The 17,183-nt window shown below is 43.7% G+C and overlaps 1 protein-coding gene across 1 annotated transcript in view; it reads right to left on the reverse strand.

The window, feature by feature from the left end:
- Positions 1–720: 720 nt before the first annotated feature.
- NDC1 (NDC1 transmembrane nucleoporin) overlaps positions 721–17,183 on the reverse strand; it is a 63,040-nt gene continuing 46,577 nt past the window's right edge. Inside the window, exons 17-18 of the mRNA XM_062191371.1 lie at positions 8,383–8,543; positions 721–3,277 (exon numbers count right to left, since the gene is read on the reverse strand). Coding sequence (XP_062047355.1) covers positions 3,214–3,277; positions 8,383–8,543 — 225 coding nt within the window. The 3' untranslated portion in view covers positions 721–3,213. The remainder of the gene's footprint in view (positions 3,278–8,382; positions 8,544–17,183) is intronic.

The following is a 17,183-nucleotide window of genomic DNA, read 5'->3' on the forward strand; positions in this document are numbered from 1 at the left end:
CAGGAGAGCGAGTGGAGGACCCTTGTACTTCAACTACCTACTAGAGGTGAAGTTCAGGCCAATTCATGTAAAGCTGCCAGACAGAACTGTTAGCCTGGGGAATAGGCTCCTTTGAGAAGCACTATCTTGGCAAGGAAAGAAACTTCTGTGAAGACAAGGCTTTCAGCACCTCATGCTTTGTTTAGTTTTGGAAGAAAGACAACCAAGACAGACTCGGAGAATTCAGGCTCCTCAGAGCTACCACGAAACGCGGAATGCTCACCAGGTGAGTCTACTTAAGGGCAAAAGCTGATCTCAAGAGGGGCCAGTGCTGTGGCACAGTAGGTTAAGCCTCCGCCTGTGATGCCAGCATTCCATATGGGCACCAGTTCAAGACCCAGCTGCTCCACTTCCGATCTAGCCCCCTGCTAAAGGCCTGGGAAAGGCAGCAGAAGATGGCTTAAGTGCTTGGGTCCCTGCCACTCACGTGGGAGACTTGAAGAAGCTCCAGGCTTCTAGCTTCGGCCTGGTACAGCCCCAGCCTTTGCAGCCTTCTGGGGGAGTGAAACAATGGATGGAAGATCTTCCTCTCTCTGTAACTCTGCCTTGGAATGAAGTTAAACCTTTTCAAGTTTTATAAGCAACTAAATTGCAACAGTTAAACACACACACACACACACACACCCCAGAAATTCATTAACTGACCTTGTAAACACACATATTTCACTACATAGTCCCGGTTTTAAAAATTGGCCATTTATTTTTCCACCTAATTCAGTATCAATGATATACAAAGGATATAAACAGAGCATCATAAATATTTACAGGAGGACACAAAAGCCAGTGACCAAGGGAGAAATCCGGCAAAGTAACGAGTTGCTGCTTAGCCAAGTGCACCCATCTGCACAACGTGCATTCGAGAACAGCTTCCCACTTCTCTGGGAAGAAGCTGTGTGGATTTACACCTCTCATAAGGATCAAGCAAACATTACAAGAGCTGATACACTCATGTTTTTGACTGACAGCCAGAAAGAGGCTTTGAAAGAACATTTTCTTAATTTTGCTGCCAATGTTACAGCATCCATGGGCAACTGGACAGGAGGTGACTTCAAGGAAATGCTTCTCTCTTCTTGGCCTCCCCTAAGGTTCTCCTTATACGTAGGAGAAGCCCTCTGGAGTAAGACCCCAGCCCCAACAGATGGAGAGATTATCAATACACAGTGGCGGGTCTTATCTACCAAACACACCGATCTAGGGAGGCAGTTTCCACATTGCCAACAGGCAGACACAACGTGGCCTATAGTCTGGCACAGCGCATTGTCCTGAGAGAAAGCAGGCACCAACATCTCAGAAGCATTCACGTGAACATCCCATACAACTCTCCCTGACGTATACGGCGAAAACCTAAACTCAGGCATTTTCATTTTACACACGTCAGAAGTTGGAAGGAATCATCCCACCTTCAGCCTCAGGAGAACATAATGGGTTAAATACCCAATTCTTCATAAAGGAAGCAGATTAGGAATCCTTGTCTCCCCAGATGCCTCAGCCAGGGGCAGCACAGCGCATGCCTCTAAAACATGGAACACACAGTCCTCAGTGGACCCGGCCACAATCTCTGGTCATCTCTAAGAGGCCACTCATCAAAATTCGACTTTTAACATTCAACAACGGAGGTCAACGCAACTTCAGACACAATGCAAAAAAAAAAAAAAAGAAAGAAAGAAAGAAAGAAAAAAGAAAAGCAAAAGCCAAGGGCAATAGCCTAAACACCCAAATGCTTGACAAATGGGGAACTGTCTGTCCCATAAAGACACTTTAAAGGCCAGCAGGATTCATTTATAATTTGGCATGTGCTGTGGAAGGGGCAACAGGGCCCGGAGCTAAAATATTCTGTTGTAAAGATATAATACATCAATGAATCAGACAAATGGTAGACATATATGCCACATTAAAGACTCCCATACACAATGCTGTGCTGACTTGAAAGAAAAAAATCGGGGACTCTAGAGGGAAGAGATAATAAGAAAAAAATCACAAGGGAGCATTTCAGTCCAAAGCTGGTCCTACGAATATCTACCACCAGGACTTCCAATCTTTCATCTCCAAAGAAGTTGATCTAATAAATTATAAAATTACCTCACTCACACTTGGGACTTACAACATGCTCCAAGTACAGTAATCTCGCTGATGCTGGCTTTCACTCACTCTTTCATGACTAAGTTGTATCTGGCTTTAAAGATTTTCCTATTATATTTTAATTAGCCAGTTACCACAGCAGAGGCCACTCCCTCTGTGAGGCCAGACAAGCAAGACGAAATAACCCGACCTAATGAAGATGAAACATGGGGGTAAAAAAGGAACATTCCCTGGGTTTTCTTGCAAAATTTTTTTCTCTTGCTTGAAAAACTCTGCCAAAAAACGAAAAAAGAAAAACTCTGCAATTACTTAATGTTTTGTTCCAGAAAAGAAAGCAAAACTAGTTGGGTAAATACTCATATACTTATTGTTTACTAGCATGATACAAAATAAATTCATATTGTCTATTGTTTTTCAAAAGCCAAATGTGAACGTTTAATCTTGTAACTTAAGAACTGAATTTTTCCACATTCCTTTATATAGAGTTAGCATCTGTAAATTGAGACTTTTTTTGGACAATCATGCAAATTTAATTTGTCCCTGGAAACAAAAACACAACCTAACAGATTAACAAAATATGTCTTTTAGACAATATTTTTTCTGTGAATTTCTCTCCACTGTTACTGTTTTGGTCCTTCAGTAAACAGAAACTACTCTAGAAAGGTTTATGTCACTTGACGTTTATAGTGAGCTAAACTCAGAATGATTAGGGAGACTGTATCTAGTCGACACATATTTAACTTCTGAACTGGCTCCATTCTTTTCAAAAGTAAATTCTAAAAAATTTGGAGTGATTATTATTAAGTTATACGAGCTTGAGACATTTCTACTGCCATAGATGCTTCTGTAAAATTGAATAAAGATTTTATTGTACCACACACACAAAACAATCGGTACAGAAAAGGCAGTTTTCAGTTATTCTGTTGAGAATTGCTTTCCATGATTTCTCCCATTAAAGTATAGTTTTCAAAGCAACCACCACGACAAAGGAAGCATCTAATTAGTCCAGTTTCTTCTGATCCAAGAATGCCGAACATTTACTGTCCCATCTGTAGTTGTATCAGCAGTGTAATGAACACAGTTTATATTACTTAACTATTCTTTGAACTCCAAGAACTGTTGAAGTCTTCTCTGATGTTCTGCAGATGCTTGCACAGCACTAAATGAAACATAAATTCAAAGCATAAGCTTTATTTTACATTAAGCATATTAAGTGAACCACAGAGCACAGAGTCAATATTTTTCAAAACAATTAAAAATGAATAGAAATCTTCACTTATTTAGTACTTCTGAAAAACGTCGGATAAAAACCCTTTTTAATCTACTGAAGAGGAGGGCTTGCCCTCAGTAACAGCATGCTTCTACCTTCTAACGGACCGGAGCAAATTGAGACCGACAAGTGAAGGCATCGATCTTAACCTGCTCTGCTGTGGAACCTGCTGTGCAGAGTTGCAGGCCTTGCAGTCCATTTTCTGGATTTTATTATTTTATTTAAACCAGATTCCAACATTATCTTTGAGCTGCGGAGTATTTGAATTGCCTTTAATAGAAAATCCTTTAAACTAAAATGTTTGGTTAAAACACAATAGACTACATTAATCGTTTTCAAAGGTAACAGGCTTGGTGGTTTAGATTTCCGTCTCCCTTTGAACCCAAGCATGTTCTGGAGGGGGGCGCTCAGTGTGCTCTGTGCCCTCGGCACCGCGGAAACGCGTCACCTGGACAAAACCAGCACAGAACCGCAGAAACGTGTCCAAAACTGCCTCGCAAATTCAGGCAAAGCTGGAATACAGTGAAGGAGTCACTGTAACATGTCATTACTGAATAAAATTCCAGGTAACCAAAGGTCACCACCTTAAAGTATAAAGACGGCCTTATTTTAATCAGCTTGCTACAAATCGTCCTAAAACGCCTTGTACACAACATCTCTGCTTTCTTAAGCCACACGGAAAGCACGCGGAGCAGCGCCCTGTGCCAAGGTGCCCTCCGGAGGTTGAGGCTGGCGTCTCTAACTGCCCGCTCGGAGCGCTCTCCAGCACCACAGCTGTAGCGCTCCCTGGACTCCCAGCAGTGAGGTAGCCCATACCATCTATCGTTAGTGCTCCCACCACTGAGAACGACCTCTGCCCCTCAAATCCATCTTGCTATGTCACATACTAGAGAAGCAGCAACTACAACTGGCCTATATCGAGGAGCAGACATTTGGCTCGGCAGTTAAACCCCACGTGGGCTGCTGGCATCCCACAGGAAGGTCTGGTTTGAGTGCAGGTTTCTCACTCGGTACTGTGGACGGAGGACCAGGGCAGGTGATGACTCAAGTGCTCAGGGCCTTGCTGTCCACACGGGAGACCTGGAGTGAGTTCCAAGCTCTTGGCTTCAGCCAGGCCCAGCCCTGGCTGTTGCGGGCATTTGGGGCGTGAATTAACAGATAGAAGATCTCTCTCTGTGTGCCTGTTTCTCTGTCTTTCAAATAAAATGAAAATAAATAACTTTTAATTGCCTAAATTAAGAGTAAAAGAGGGGGAGGAAATAGAGGGATGTAGGTCAAGGGATACAAAGTAGCAGAGATGTAGAATGAGCAACTCTGTAGGATCTAATGTACAATGTGAAGACTTCAATTCATAAAACTGCATTACAAGTTCTGGTCAAAGAAGGCTTTCAGGTGCTCCTGCCACCAGCCAAAACCTACGTGAGACGACAGATACATTAATCTGCTTCACTACAGGCATCATTTTGCTATCTATATGCATCCCACAGTCACGTTGTAGACCTCAAATATACACTGTAAAATTTATTTGTGAAAAAGCGCACCATCAGCTCAAGGGTTTACTGCATTTACTCCTGGTTCTTAGAAGTGGGGCTCCGGGCAGGGAACAGTTGGGTGACAGCCACTGTCACAATAAATGAGTGCAGTGACATTGTAAGTGGATGAGCCCAGTGTACCTCTCTCAACAGCAACTGAGGCACAGCAGGTTGGACGGCACTCCCTTCTCTTGGCAGCATTAACAGTGTCAGAGAGAGCTGATCTCCCAGACATGGACAGGACTGACAGACTGATGGCTCTTTCTCAATTATGTGGGTGGTGCTGCACGGCCGTTTTTAGTTGGTGGAGCGATTTGTCTGCTTAATTCTGGTAACGAATGAGACTCTGGCATGCACACTAGCTATGCGATCCCTGAGCGGTCCGTGTCCCCCAACTTCTTAGAAGGACAAGTGGCGTTCAGCCACCCAAGACTGAGCAATAACAGGTCTGTGATGCCCTTAGATGTTCAGGGCTGCAGGCATGCTACCCTGACTGGCTAAGCATGTACCTACCCTACGCCGGCAGATACAGGTAACCCGTTGAACCCCATTCAACAGGGACTGGGGACTGCAATTATTCCCCATGAACAACATTGATTAAGTCCCTGCCCTTTGCACAAAATAAATAAATCAATTTTAAAAATTTAAAAACAAAAACAAAAAAAGAGCTGATTACAGGTTGGGGAGACAACAGTTCGCTGGTTGGCAATACAGACATCACAGATAGAACAAGGGCTGGAAAGATTTAAGTCTGAATTCTGGTTTTTGCAACTTACTACCTGCATAACCGTGGCCAAGTCATTAGGGCAAATTATTTAAATCATTAGGTATCTTGCACAGGATCACAGAGAGTCAATGATGAACCAGACATAAATTCAGATGTTTTAACCCGAGAGCTAACATTCTATCATCTCATTCTGTCCTATATTTGTATGACAGATTCTACTGATCTCACCAATTTTCGTGCATATTTACAATGGGCTTTTCTCAAAGAAATCAGGGCAGAATTCCATTCTCACAATTTTTCATCAGTTATCTATCCCCCCTCCACATCTAATAAATGTTTGCGGCTTTACCAGCAATCTACATCCTATCCATCTCATCCTGCAAATTCACCAGAGGATAAAGTCTGAGCTTATCCTAAAGGCAGGGAGAGGGGAAACAAGCGCTCCCCTACACTGGTTCACTCTCCAAATGCTTGCAGTAGCTGAAGCTGGGCCAGGCCAAAGCTGAAAGCTGGGAACTCAATCCAGGCATCCCAACCCATGTCTTACCCATTAGGCCAAACGCTCAAAGAAGAAAGATGAATCATGATAGTTACACCTCACAGGGTCTTTGAGAAGAAGAAGCTGTCTATCTAGAACAGCGCTGTAATGGTAGAAATGTTTTGGGGCTGGTGTGTGGCACAGAAGGTTAAACCACTGCCTGTAATCCTGGCATCATCAATAAGAGTACCGTTTACCATTCAGCGCTCTGCTAATGCACCTGGAAAAGCTGCAGAGGATGGCCCAAGTCCTTGGGCCCCTGCTACCTATGTGGGAGACTAGGATGGAGTGTATCTATCATATAAATTAAAAAAAAAAAAAAAATGATAGAAAACATGTATGCTGTCCAGTCTGGTAACCCCAGGCCATATGTAGTTACTGAGTACTTGAAATGTGGCTAGTGTGGCTGACAAAATGAATTTTAAATTTTATTTAACTTTAATTAACAAATTTTGGACAGCACATCTCTAGAAGACATTGAATAAGTAATTTTTTTTGGTTTTGGTTTTTAAAGATGTATTTATTCATGTATGTGACATGCAGAGGGACAGAGAAAGGAAAAGACAGAGAGAGAGGAAAAGACAGGAAGAGACAGGTATCTTTCATCTGCTGATTCACTTCCCAAATGGCACAAAGGCAGGGGCTGGTCTAGGCCGAACCAGAAGCCCACAAGTCCATCTGGGTCTCGCACTTGAGTGGCAGAGGCCGAAGCACTTGGGTGATCCTCCAATGTTTCACAAGCACATAAGCAGGGAGTTGGATTAGAAGAGAGAACAACTTGGGACAGTGTTGTGGCACAGCGGGTTAAGCCACCATCTGCAACCCCAGGTCAAGTCCTGCTGCTCCACTTCCAATCCAGCCCCCTGCTAATGTGCCTGGGAAAGCAGCAGGTGATGGCCCAAATCCTTGGCCCCTGTACCCACGTGGAAGACCTGGATGAAACTCCTGGTTCCTGGCTTCAGCCTGTCCCAGCCTCAGCTGTTGTGGGCCTTTGGGGAGTGAACCAAAGGATGGAAAATCTTTCTCTCTATATATATTTTTCCTTCTTTCCCTCTGCAACTCTTTCAAATACATAAAATAAATCTTAAAAAAAAAAAAATTCTTCTCTGACCACCTTTAACTGACTACATTTTCATGACAGACCCCACCCTTAAAAGGGGGGAGGGGTAGCAGCCAAGACTTGAATTGGCACTCCGATACGGGATGCCAACACCACAATCGGCTGCTTAACTCACTCCACACAAAGCCAGCCCCTTTTCTGTTGGTTTTTCAACAAGTTAATAAACCTCTTAAGAGGATTATTCAGCTCTTTTTATCCCCACTCAGAACCAAAGCGCTCCACAAATACTGGCTCCTGCTGTTGCCTCGTATTCTAGAAGTAAAAGCAGCAGCAAACGTAACCAGCTTCTAAAAGCAGGCATCCTGAGGAAGTCGTCAGCTACGTATGACCGCAGACAGAAGACGCAGAGCAATCTCCATGCCTCCTGCAGTTCATTTATAATTATGATAAACACAGTTCAATGAATAAACTACTGCCCCTCACCCTGCCTAGCTGGAGCGTTTCACGAGAGAAAAGCGGTAAACATCAATGACTCTACATATAAACAGGCTTGGCTTGGAAGATGCCGGGACCTGTCAGGGCTTTCCCATTGTGATTCACAAAGGGCAGGTCTCATACGTGGAATACGCTGCTCACCCCAAGTCTTAACCTGCTGACTAAGATGTAACAACAGAATTAGCCTTAATATTCTTTTCTGGAAAGGGATTCATGTTGTCTTTTTCCTCCGCGAAAGGTCTTTTAGTAATTAGCATATACACACACATATGTAAACAATTACATTTGCTGCTTTTATAACTTTCTATCCTCTTTTGTTCATTTGAGAGAAATCTCCAAAGTTTATAAGAGGCCAGGTTTTAAAATATAAGGGTTATGCCTACATCCAAGCTGTTAATTTATGTGGGAATCATCACCAAAGAACACACTTCACCACCTGAGCCTTTACAACTAATGAACTTATCTGCTCCCAGAGAACCCCTGGAGTAGGCTATTAGCAGGATCAACACAGGTATGCTCACTTCAGATTGTCTCCAAACGTGCTGGTTATTCGATAGATGGCAGTTTACAACTAATGAACTTATCTGCTCCCAGAGAACCCCTGGAGTAGGCTATTAGCAGGATCAACACAGGTATGCTCACTTCAGATTGTCTCCAAACGTGCTGGTTATTCGATAGATGGCAGTTTTCAGGGACGCTCGGAATGCGAACCGTAATGTCTTGTAAGAAGTGTCCACAAGGCTTCCCGGAATCCGGGGTGGTTTGCTGGAAGCATGAGGAAGCTTGAAGTACTTGTCGACTGCCTAGACAAGAAACGAAAACACATTCGTTCACATTATCAAGAAAAGGAACTCCGAGGTAGGCATTTGACACAGCAGTTAGGTTGCAGCTTGGGACACTGACATCCCATACAGGAGTCCCTAGATCGGAGTCCCGGATTCGCATCCCATCCAGCTTCTGGCTAATGCATACCCAGGGAGACGGTAGACGACGGCTCAAGTACTCGAGTCCTTGTCCCGCCCGAGAGACCAGGATGGAGTTCCTGGCTCCCAGCTTCAGCCTGGCCCAGCCCCACAATTACTGCAGTCATTTGTGGAGTGACCCAGAGAACAGAAGATTTCTGCCTCTGCCTTTTAAATAAGTAAACATAAATAAATTTTTAAAAATTTTCTTAAGGCAACTTTGTGCAACTAGTAAGATTTTACTTTAGAGAGATGCAGATAGAATTATAAATATACCCAGACATATTGTAAAATATATTCCTTATTTTGGATCATTATCAAAATAGCTTGAAAAACCATGCGAGAGAGGCTCAGTGACGCCAGCAGTTAGCAGGCTGCAGCAAAGTCCAGACCTGCACCCTGCTGAGGAGCTGCAACTCCATAGCCTTGAGAATGTGGAACCGGGACAGGCAACACTGCCAACCTCCTTTGCGTGGGGTGTAGGACTTCCAGCAACACCTTTACTGTGGGTCTCAGCCACAACACCAAAGCAAGTGAAACAGACTGTAATCATTGAAAAAATAAGAAACAGAATTTGGGGCCAGCGTTGTGGCGTAATAGGTTAGGCCACCACCTACAATGCTGGTGTCCCATATGGATACTGGTTCGAGTCCCAACTGCTCCACTTCCAATCCAGCTCCCTGCTAATGCATCTGGGAAAGCAGCAGAAGATGGTCCAAGTACTTGGGCCCCTGCATCCACATGGGAGGCGGTTGAAGCTCCTGGCTCCTGGCTTCAGCCTGGCCCAGGCCTGCTGTTGCAGCCATTTGGGGAGAGAACCAGTGAATCTGTGTCTCTCCCTTTAATTCAGCCTTTCAAATAAATCTTTTCTAAAAAATAGATTTTAAAATATCTTTCAAAGTCCAAAGGCAAATTATGAAGCTACATTAAGAGAAGGCAGATGTGAAGATGAAGGGTAAGTGTGTTAACCCATTATGGCAAGGTGAGTCTAACAAGACAAGAAATAACAGTATAAGCATATTAGTTATAGCTATGGATATAACCACTGAAAGAACTGAAACAAAAATAATTAAAATTATTTCTACCGTCATGTTTTTAATTTCAAGGCTCTTTCATGTCATCTGAGTGTTCTTTCCTTTAGCATTCTATTTTTTTTCAAGGATACAGTATCCTCTTATTCTGAGGATTTAAATGATAGCTTTTTTAGGCTTTTCATAATTTCTTACGAGTTGCCACTTTGCTTCTTTTGGTCTCTACCTTCTGCACTAGACCTTCCTGAGAGACCTGGGAGTCTTGGCTCCTGCCCATGAGTGGGACATCCTACAGAACTGACCAACAGCTCTGCACACACAGCTGGAGGTTGCCGACAACAGGCTTCGCTGTGCGATCTACGTGGACTTCTCTGGAGCGAGCCCCCAGGAGTCACTGCAGATCTTTCTTCATGCATTTCTTAGAGGACCTAGGGGAAGAACTACGGACTTCATCCCCACTTTCAGGGCAGTGCTCACAACTGCGCCTGACTCCCCAGTCCTTCTCTGTGTGTAGAGGATAAACTCTGGACTGGAGGGAAGGAACAATCACCCAGCAAGACAGAATCTTGGGATCTACTTGACTTACTTTTTTTTTTTTTTTTTAAGATTTATTTATTGGCCGGCGCCACAGCTCAACAGGCTAACCCTCCCTCCGCCTTGTGGCGCCGGCACACCAGGTTCTAGTCCCAGTTAGGGCGCCGGATTCTATCCCGGTTGCCCCTCTTCCAGTCCAGCTCTCTGCCATGGCCCGGGAAGGCAGTGGAGGATGGCCCAAGTGCTTGGGTCCTGCACCCCATGGGAGACCAGGATGAGCACCTGGCTCCTGCCATCGGATCAGCGCGGTGTGCCGGCCGCAGCACGCCGGCCATTGGAGGGTGAACCAACGGCAAAGGAAGACCTTTCTCTCTGTCTCTCTCTCTCACTGTCCACTCTGCTTGTCAAAAAAATAAATAAAAAATAAAAAAAGATTTATTTATTTGATAGGCAGAGTCAGAGAAAGAGAGAGAGAAAGGGAGGAAGTCCTCCATCCGCTGGTTCATTCCCCAAATGGCTACAATGGCCAGAGCTGTGCCAACTGAAGCCAGGAGCCAGGAGCTTCCTCTGGGTCTCCTGCTTCGGTGCAGGGGCCTAAGGACTTGGGCCATCTTCCACTGCTTTCCCAGGCCATAGCAGAGAGCTGGATCAGAAGAGGAGTAGCCGGAACTTGAACCGGCGCCCATATGGAATGCCAGTACTGCAGATGGCAGCTTTATCCGCCCCCTAATTGACTTTCAAATAGCTCTCACCCAAACCTCCTTACTTTGGTCTCAGTCCCTGCGACATTGGTTCCACAAGTACCTAGTGCTTTCCCCACTTGGCCTCTGGGATGTGCTAATTCATTAGCTCAATCATCTGCTATCCAGTTTTAAAAACTTTGTTGCTGCTGTGTCCTCTCCGGTTTATGAATCTGTGTATCATAAAAGTCCTTTTAGTTTAGCACAGTTTTGGGGAAGAAAGAAGATTTGAAAGTGTCTTCAGTCTGCCATATCTTTAAGCCAAATCATTCATTCTTTTAACATTTATAAGAGATGTTTCCTAACACTGGGACATACTTGAGATAATTTCAGGCAGTATGGGAAGTGATACTCAATGAAATATTTAAAACAGTATTAATGCTGAATCAAGGGGCCAGCATTGTGGTACAGCAGATTAAACCACAGGCTGAAATGCTGGCATCCCATATGGGTGCCAGCTCAAGTCCCTGCTACTCCACCTCTAATCCAGCTTGCTGCTAATGTGTCTTGTAAAGCAGCAGAAAATGGCCCAAGAGGTTGGGTCCCTGCTACCCACTCGGAAGACCAGGAAGGTGTTCAGAATCCTCACTTTGGCCCACCCCAGCAGGAGCCTATATAAAGACATTTGGGGAGTGAACCAGCAGATGGAAGACTTTTTTGGAAGATTTATTTATTTTACTTGAAAGTCAGAGTTTTACACACACACACACACACAGAGAAAGAGAAAGGAAGAGAAAGAGAAAGAGAAAGAGAAAGAGAAAGAGAAAGAGAAAGAGAAAGAGAAAGAGAAAGAGAAAGAGAAAGAGAGAGTCTGCCATCTGCTGGTTCACTCCCCAATTGGCCGGAGCTGTGCTGATCTGAAGCCAGGAGCCTGGAGCGTCCTCTGGGTCTCTCACGCGGGTGCAAGGGCCAAGGACTTGGGCCATCTTCTACTGCTTTCCCAGGCCACAGCAGAGAGCTGGATCAGAAGTGGAACAGTCTCATCCCATACGGTGCCCATATGGGATGCCAGCACCACAGGCAGCAGCTTTACCCACTACGCCACAGCGCTGGCCCCAGATCTCTCTGTAACTCGGCCATTTAGATAGATAGATAGATAGATAGATAGATAGATAGATCAATCGATCAATCGATCTTCTTGCAGAACATTCTGGTTAACCCTCAGCACACCAGGAAAAATAGTCATCAGATACCACTTGAGTCCAACAAAATTTATTTATTTAAAGATTGATTGATTTATTTGAAAGTCAGAGTTACAGAGAGAGAGGGAGAGACACAGAAGAGAGAGAGAGATCTTCCATCTACTGGTTCACTGCCCAGATAGCTGCAACAGCCAGCACAAAGCCAGGCAGAACCCAAGAGCCAGAAGCTTCTTCCAGGTCTCCCACATGGGCGGCAGTGGCCCATACACTTGAGCCATCTTCTGCCACTTTTACCAGGCCATTAGCAGGGGGAGAAATTGGAAGTGGAGCAGTCAGGACTTGAACCGGTACCCATAGGGAAGCCAGCATTGCAGGCGGCAGCTTTATTCACTACATAAACACCGGCCCCTATTTTACTTTTATTGTCTAAAGTCTTTTTATAAGAAAATTATGTAAGTAGTAACAACAGTATAATGTAAAATGACTCTGGAGAAACTTAAATAAGATAAACTTTTGTCCCATATTTTCCTGGTTTTTAGATTTACACATCTGAAATGGGCAGTGTCCTGTGAATGCAGCCAGCTGCTCATCAGTGTCATGCATAAAGCTGGGACACATCCACCTGGAAAACCTTGATCTCAAATTGAACACACTGCTCTAACAGGTTCCTACTCATCAATGCTTCCGGTTCTGGTTCTTGCATTTGTACCACCAAAATGCGGTATTTTTGAAAATGTTGTAGCTCATAATTTTGTTGAAGACAGTACAGTCATCTTCTTTATACTGTAATAGCAAAACATACTCATTTTTAGGTTTAAAAATATAAACTCATAATCAAGCCCATGACTTCAATCTCACCTATTTCCTTTTCATAATCTATAGCATTCAGCCCCTTACCAACTATGTCAAGTAAATGCTGATGCACAAATGAAGGAGCAATCTCATGAACTCTTAGCAAAACAGGATGACTCAAAATACTGTAAGTTGAACACAATGGCTTACTAGATGAGAATATCACAAATATTTCCTTTTTCGCCTTAAGAACTTATTATTCTGTCATCAATTCTCAAGTTGGAAAAAATATACCTAGAATATTATTATATGAAGATTACAGACTGCAGCTCTAGGAGAGACATTGGCACAGCAGTTGAGACGCCAATCCCCTAAATCAGAGTACTTAGGTTCGAGTTCCCACTCTATTTCTGATGGTCACCCTGAGAAGTGATGGCTCAAGTACTTGGGTCCCTGCCACAACATGGGAGACTCTGATGGAGTTTGGCCTGGTCCAGTCCCAGCTATTGTGACATTTAGGGAGTGAACAAGTAGATGAAACACTACAATATGGATAATTAGAATGAACTTCTTATAAGTAATTTTTCTCTTCATTCTCTGAAATAATTCTAAGAAAGAATAAAAGTAACAATGCATCAATCTTTACAGAGTTAGAACTATTAAAAAAAAAAAAAACAAAAAACTGCTGGGGCCAGTGCTGTGGTATAGCAGGAAAGCCTGCAGTGCCAGAATTCTGTAGGGGCACCAGTTAGAATCCCAGCTGCTCCACTTCAGATCCAGCTCTCTGCTATGGCCTGGGAAAGCAGCAGAAGATGGCCCAAGTCCTTGGGCCCCTGCACCCACATGGGAGACCCAGAGGAAGCTCCTGGCTCCTGGCTTTGGATCAGCGCAGCTCCGGCTGTTGTGGCCAATTGGGGAGTGAACCAGTGGATGGAAGACCTCTCTCTCTCTGCCTCTCCTTCTCTCTCTGTGTAACTCTGATTTTCAAATAAATAAATAAATCTTTAAAAAAAGAAAAACTGCAAGAAATAAATTAGGTGCAACAGACCCCAGTGGTATAAGGAAGAAAGCCTCGGCTTGGAGCTGATTTGTCCTTGGAACCCCTCTGATCACACCGAGCTCCTTCAGAACAGATGAGCTTCAGGTTCAGAGATTCCAAACCAGATCTGCTTTATTTTTTTTTTTTTAAGATTTATTTATTTATTTATTTATTTATTTGAAAGTCAGAGTTAGAGAAAAGGAGAGGAAGAGAGTAAGTCTTCCATCTGCTGGTTCACTCCCCATTGGCTACAAGGGCCGGAGCTGCACCAATCAGAAGCCAGGAGCCAGGAGCTTCTTTCGGGTCTCCCACATGGGTGCAGGGCCATCTTGTACTTTCCCAAAAACCCGGATCAGAAGTGGAGCAGCCAGCCTCAAACTGGCATCCATATGGGATGCTGGTACTGCAGGCGGTGGCTTTTACCTGCTACGCCACAGCACCAACCCCTAGATTTGCTTTTATAATAGTGATATAAAATTTCCTTTTAAATAAATTTGTTAAAAATGAATCACTTAAAATACTAAGTAAATAAATGTTCAGATAAATATGACTAAAATTAAGACAACACTAGAGGTAATAAACAGTTAAAACCACAACCATGAAAGCAGTGTATGAAAAACTTCAATCTAGGAAACACTGTTTTATATATCCAATGATGTGCTCCATGGTTAGGAGAACTGAAATACTAGCCATCAGCAGTGAGATTAAATAATTATCTACTAACACTCATTTTATGCACCAAAATAGTTCCCATCCTGATGGCTTAGATTACTTATCTAGGATCTCAAATATGTAGTTAAGAATTAACCTAAACGATGAAGAGTAAGCAGTAATGCCTAGCACAGTACACTAGTACTTGAGCCTTCACCTGCTGCTTCCCAAGGTGCACAGCAGCAGGAAGCTAGGTCAGAAATGAAGCCAAGACTCAAAGCCAGACACTCTGGTATAGGATGCAGGTGCCCCCAGGGGTATCTCAACCACCGCACCAAACACTACTCTGACAGCTAAGTTTACGGACTGCAATTTTATGTGCCAGGAACCAAGTACTTAATGTATACGATTTAAGTACTCAAATAATCTTCTAATGATGTCACACATGAAAAACACTTCCAGTATTCCATTTATTTAGATTTTTTATAATACCAGCTATTAATTGTGCACTTAACACCTACCAGGTATAATTCTAGACCTTTTGTAGATATTTTCTCTAACTCTCATAATAACTTAGTAAGATACTATAGATTGAGTGTCTCAAATCCAAAAATCTGAAATCCTGAGGCTGGCGCTGTGGCATAGCAGGGAAAGCCACCACTTACAATGCTGGCATCCTATATGGGTACCGGTTCAAGTTCCAGTTGTTTCACTTCTAATCCAGCTCCCTGCTAATGTGCCTGGGAAAGCAGAAGAAAACGGCCCAAATGCTTGGGCTCATGCATCCATGTGAGAGACCCGAAAGAAATTCCTGGCTCTTGGCTTCTGATCAGCCCAGCTCTAGCCATTGCAGCCATCTGGGGACTGGATGGAAGATCTCTCTCTCTCTCTCTCCCTTTCCCTCTCCTTGTAATTGTCTTTCAAATAAAAAATGGGTATCAGGCTTTTAGAAGTCATGTCCTTAGGAGCTAAGGTAACTGTAGTAGTAACTGTAGTAGTAACTGTAGACTCCCACAGGATACGAACTGTTCTGCATCTACTGAGGGAAGAAATGAGTACTACTATGAACGCAAGAATACTTTCAAATGAGTTAATGTTTTAATTAACCATAACACGTAGAAACCTCTCAAAAACAACTCTATAGTAAACTCATCAGACACACACTCAGATTACAGAAACTTGTGAGGACTCAAGAGCTCCTGTAATAACTGTGCCCTCCCAGGATGGCCTGGCACTGGTGGAAACCACTGTTCGAGCAGACCCATCACTCCACTCCTTGCCCCTGCATGGTTTGAAGAGCAAAAGGCTCCCCTCCCCTTTCACATTTTGCTTCTAATGATTCACAGTGAAATGGCTGATGTTACTGAGCCTGGAAAGTAAAACCAAAGAACTGAACAATTCCATACAATTGTCCCTTAGTAACACCCGGAAGCCAGTATTGCACAACTTGCCTTGAATTACGGTAGATACTCAGACCTCATTCTCTTCACTAAGAGCAAATACCCCTTCCACATCAAAGAACACAAAGCCAAAAACATCAAATAGGGCTCACATGAGTAATGTAACACCCCTGCCTCTCAAAATGAAAGGGTGATTTGGGGTCCTTATAATCACCCACCACAGCAGAACTGTCACTCCAAATCCCAGAACAGAGGCCTCTGTCCAATGCCCCAGCAATGGCGCAATCCAGGAACCATTCAACAAGAATTCAGTAAGTTCCATCATTTGCCAGGTACCATATCCGATGCTGGGAATACAGAGACAAGGTTCCTGCCTCTATTCCAACCCATAGAGAAACAAGAGAAGTCTATAAAGGCAAACCATTGACATGAGGGTTAAGGGCAGAGCCAGAGACAAGAGAAAAAAAAAATGTACTCTAGGCAAACAAGGGAAAAAATAGGCATCAGATACAGTTAGAGTTCAGAAACTAAAATAGGACAGGCATCTGGCACAGCAGTTGACACTGCCTGGGATGCCAGTACACCATGTCAGAGTACCTGGATTCAAGGCTCAGCTCCTGGGACCAGCACTGTGGCGTAGCAGGTAGAGCCACCACCTGCAGTGCCAGCATCCTATATGGGTGCCAGTTCATGTCCTGGCAGATCCACTTCCAATCCAGCTCCCTGCTAATGGTCTGGGAGAAGCAGTGAAAGATAGCCCAAGTGCCTACCACCCTACCACCCATTTGAGAAAACTCCTGGCTCCAGATTCAGCTTTGGCCTGGTTCTGTCCTGGCCACTGTGGCCATCTGGGGAATGAACCAGCAAAGGGAAGATTTTTGTCCCTCTCTTTCTCTGTAACCCTTACTTCTCAATAAATAAAAAAATCTTTTCAAAAAATTTTAAAATAAAATAGCACATACTACTTTATCACAAATTTAGTATCTTGGAGTTAATATTTCAATACAATTCATTTCCTTTCTAATCACAAGTACTTTATGGTATGCATTTAAGAACATTACTCTAAGAAAAAGTCACAAGGCTTCACCGACTGCCAAAGGGAGCTCTGGCACATGAACATTTAAGGATTCTGACTTACAAAGGGGGAGGCAG

Source organism: Lepus europaeus, chromosome 5, assembly GCF_033115175.1.
Source record: "Lepus europaeus isolate LE1 chromosome 5, mLepTim1.pri, whole genome shotgun sequence".
NCBI lineage: Eukaryota > Metazoa > Chordata > Mammalia > Lagomorpha > Leporidae > Lepus > Lepus europaeus.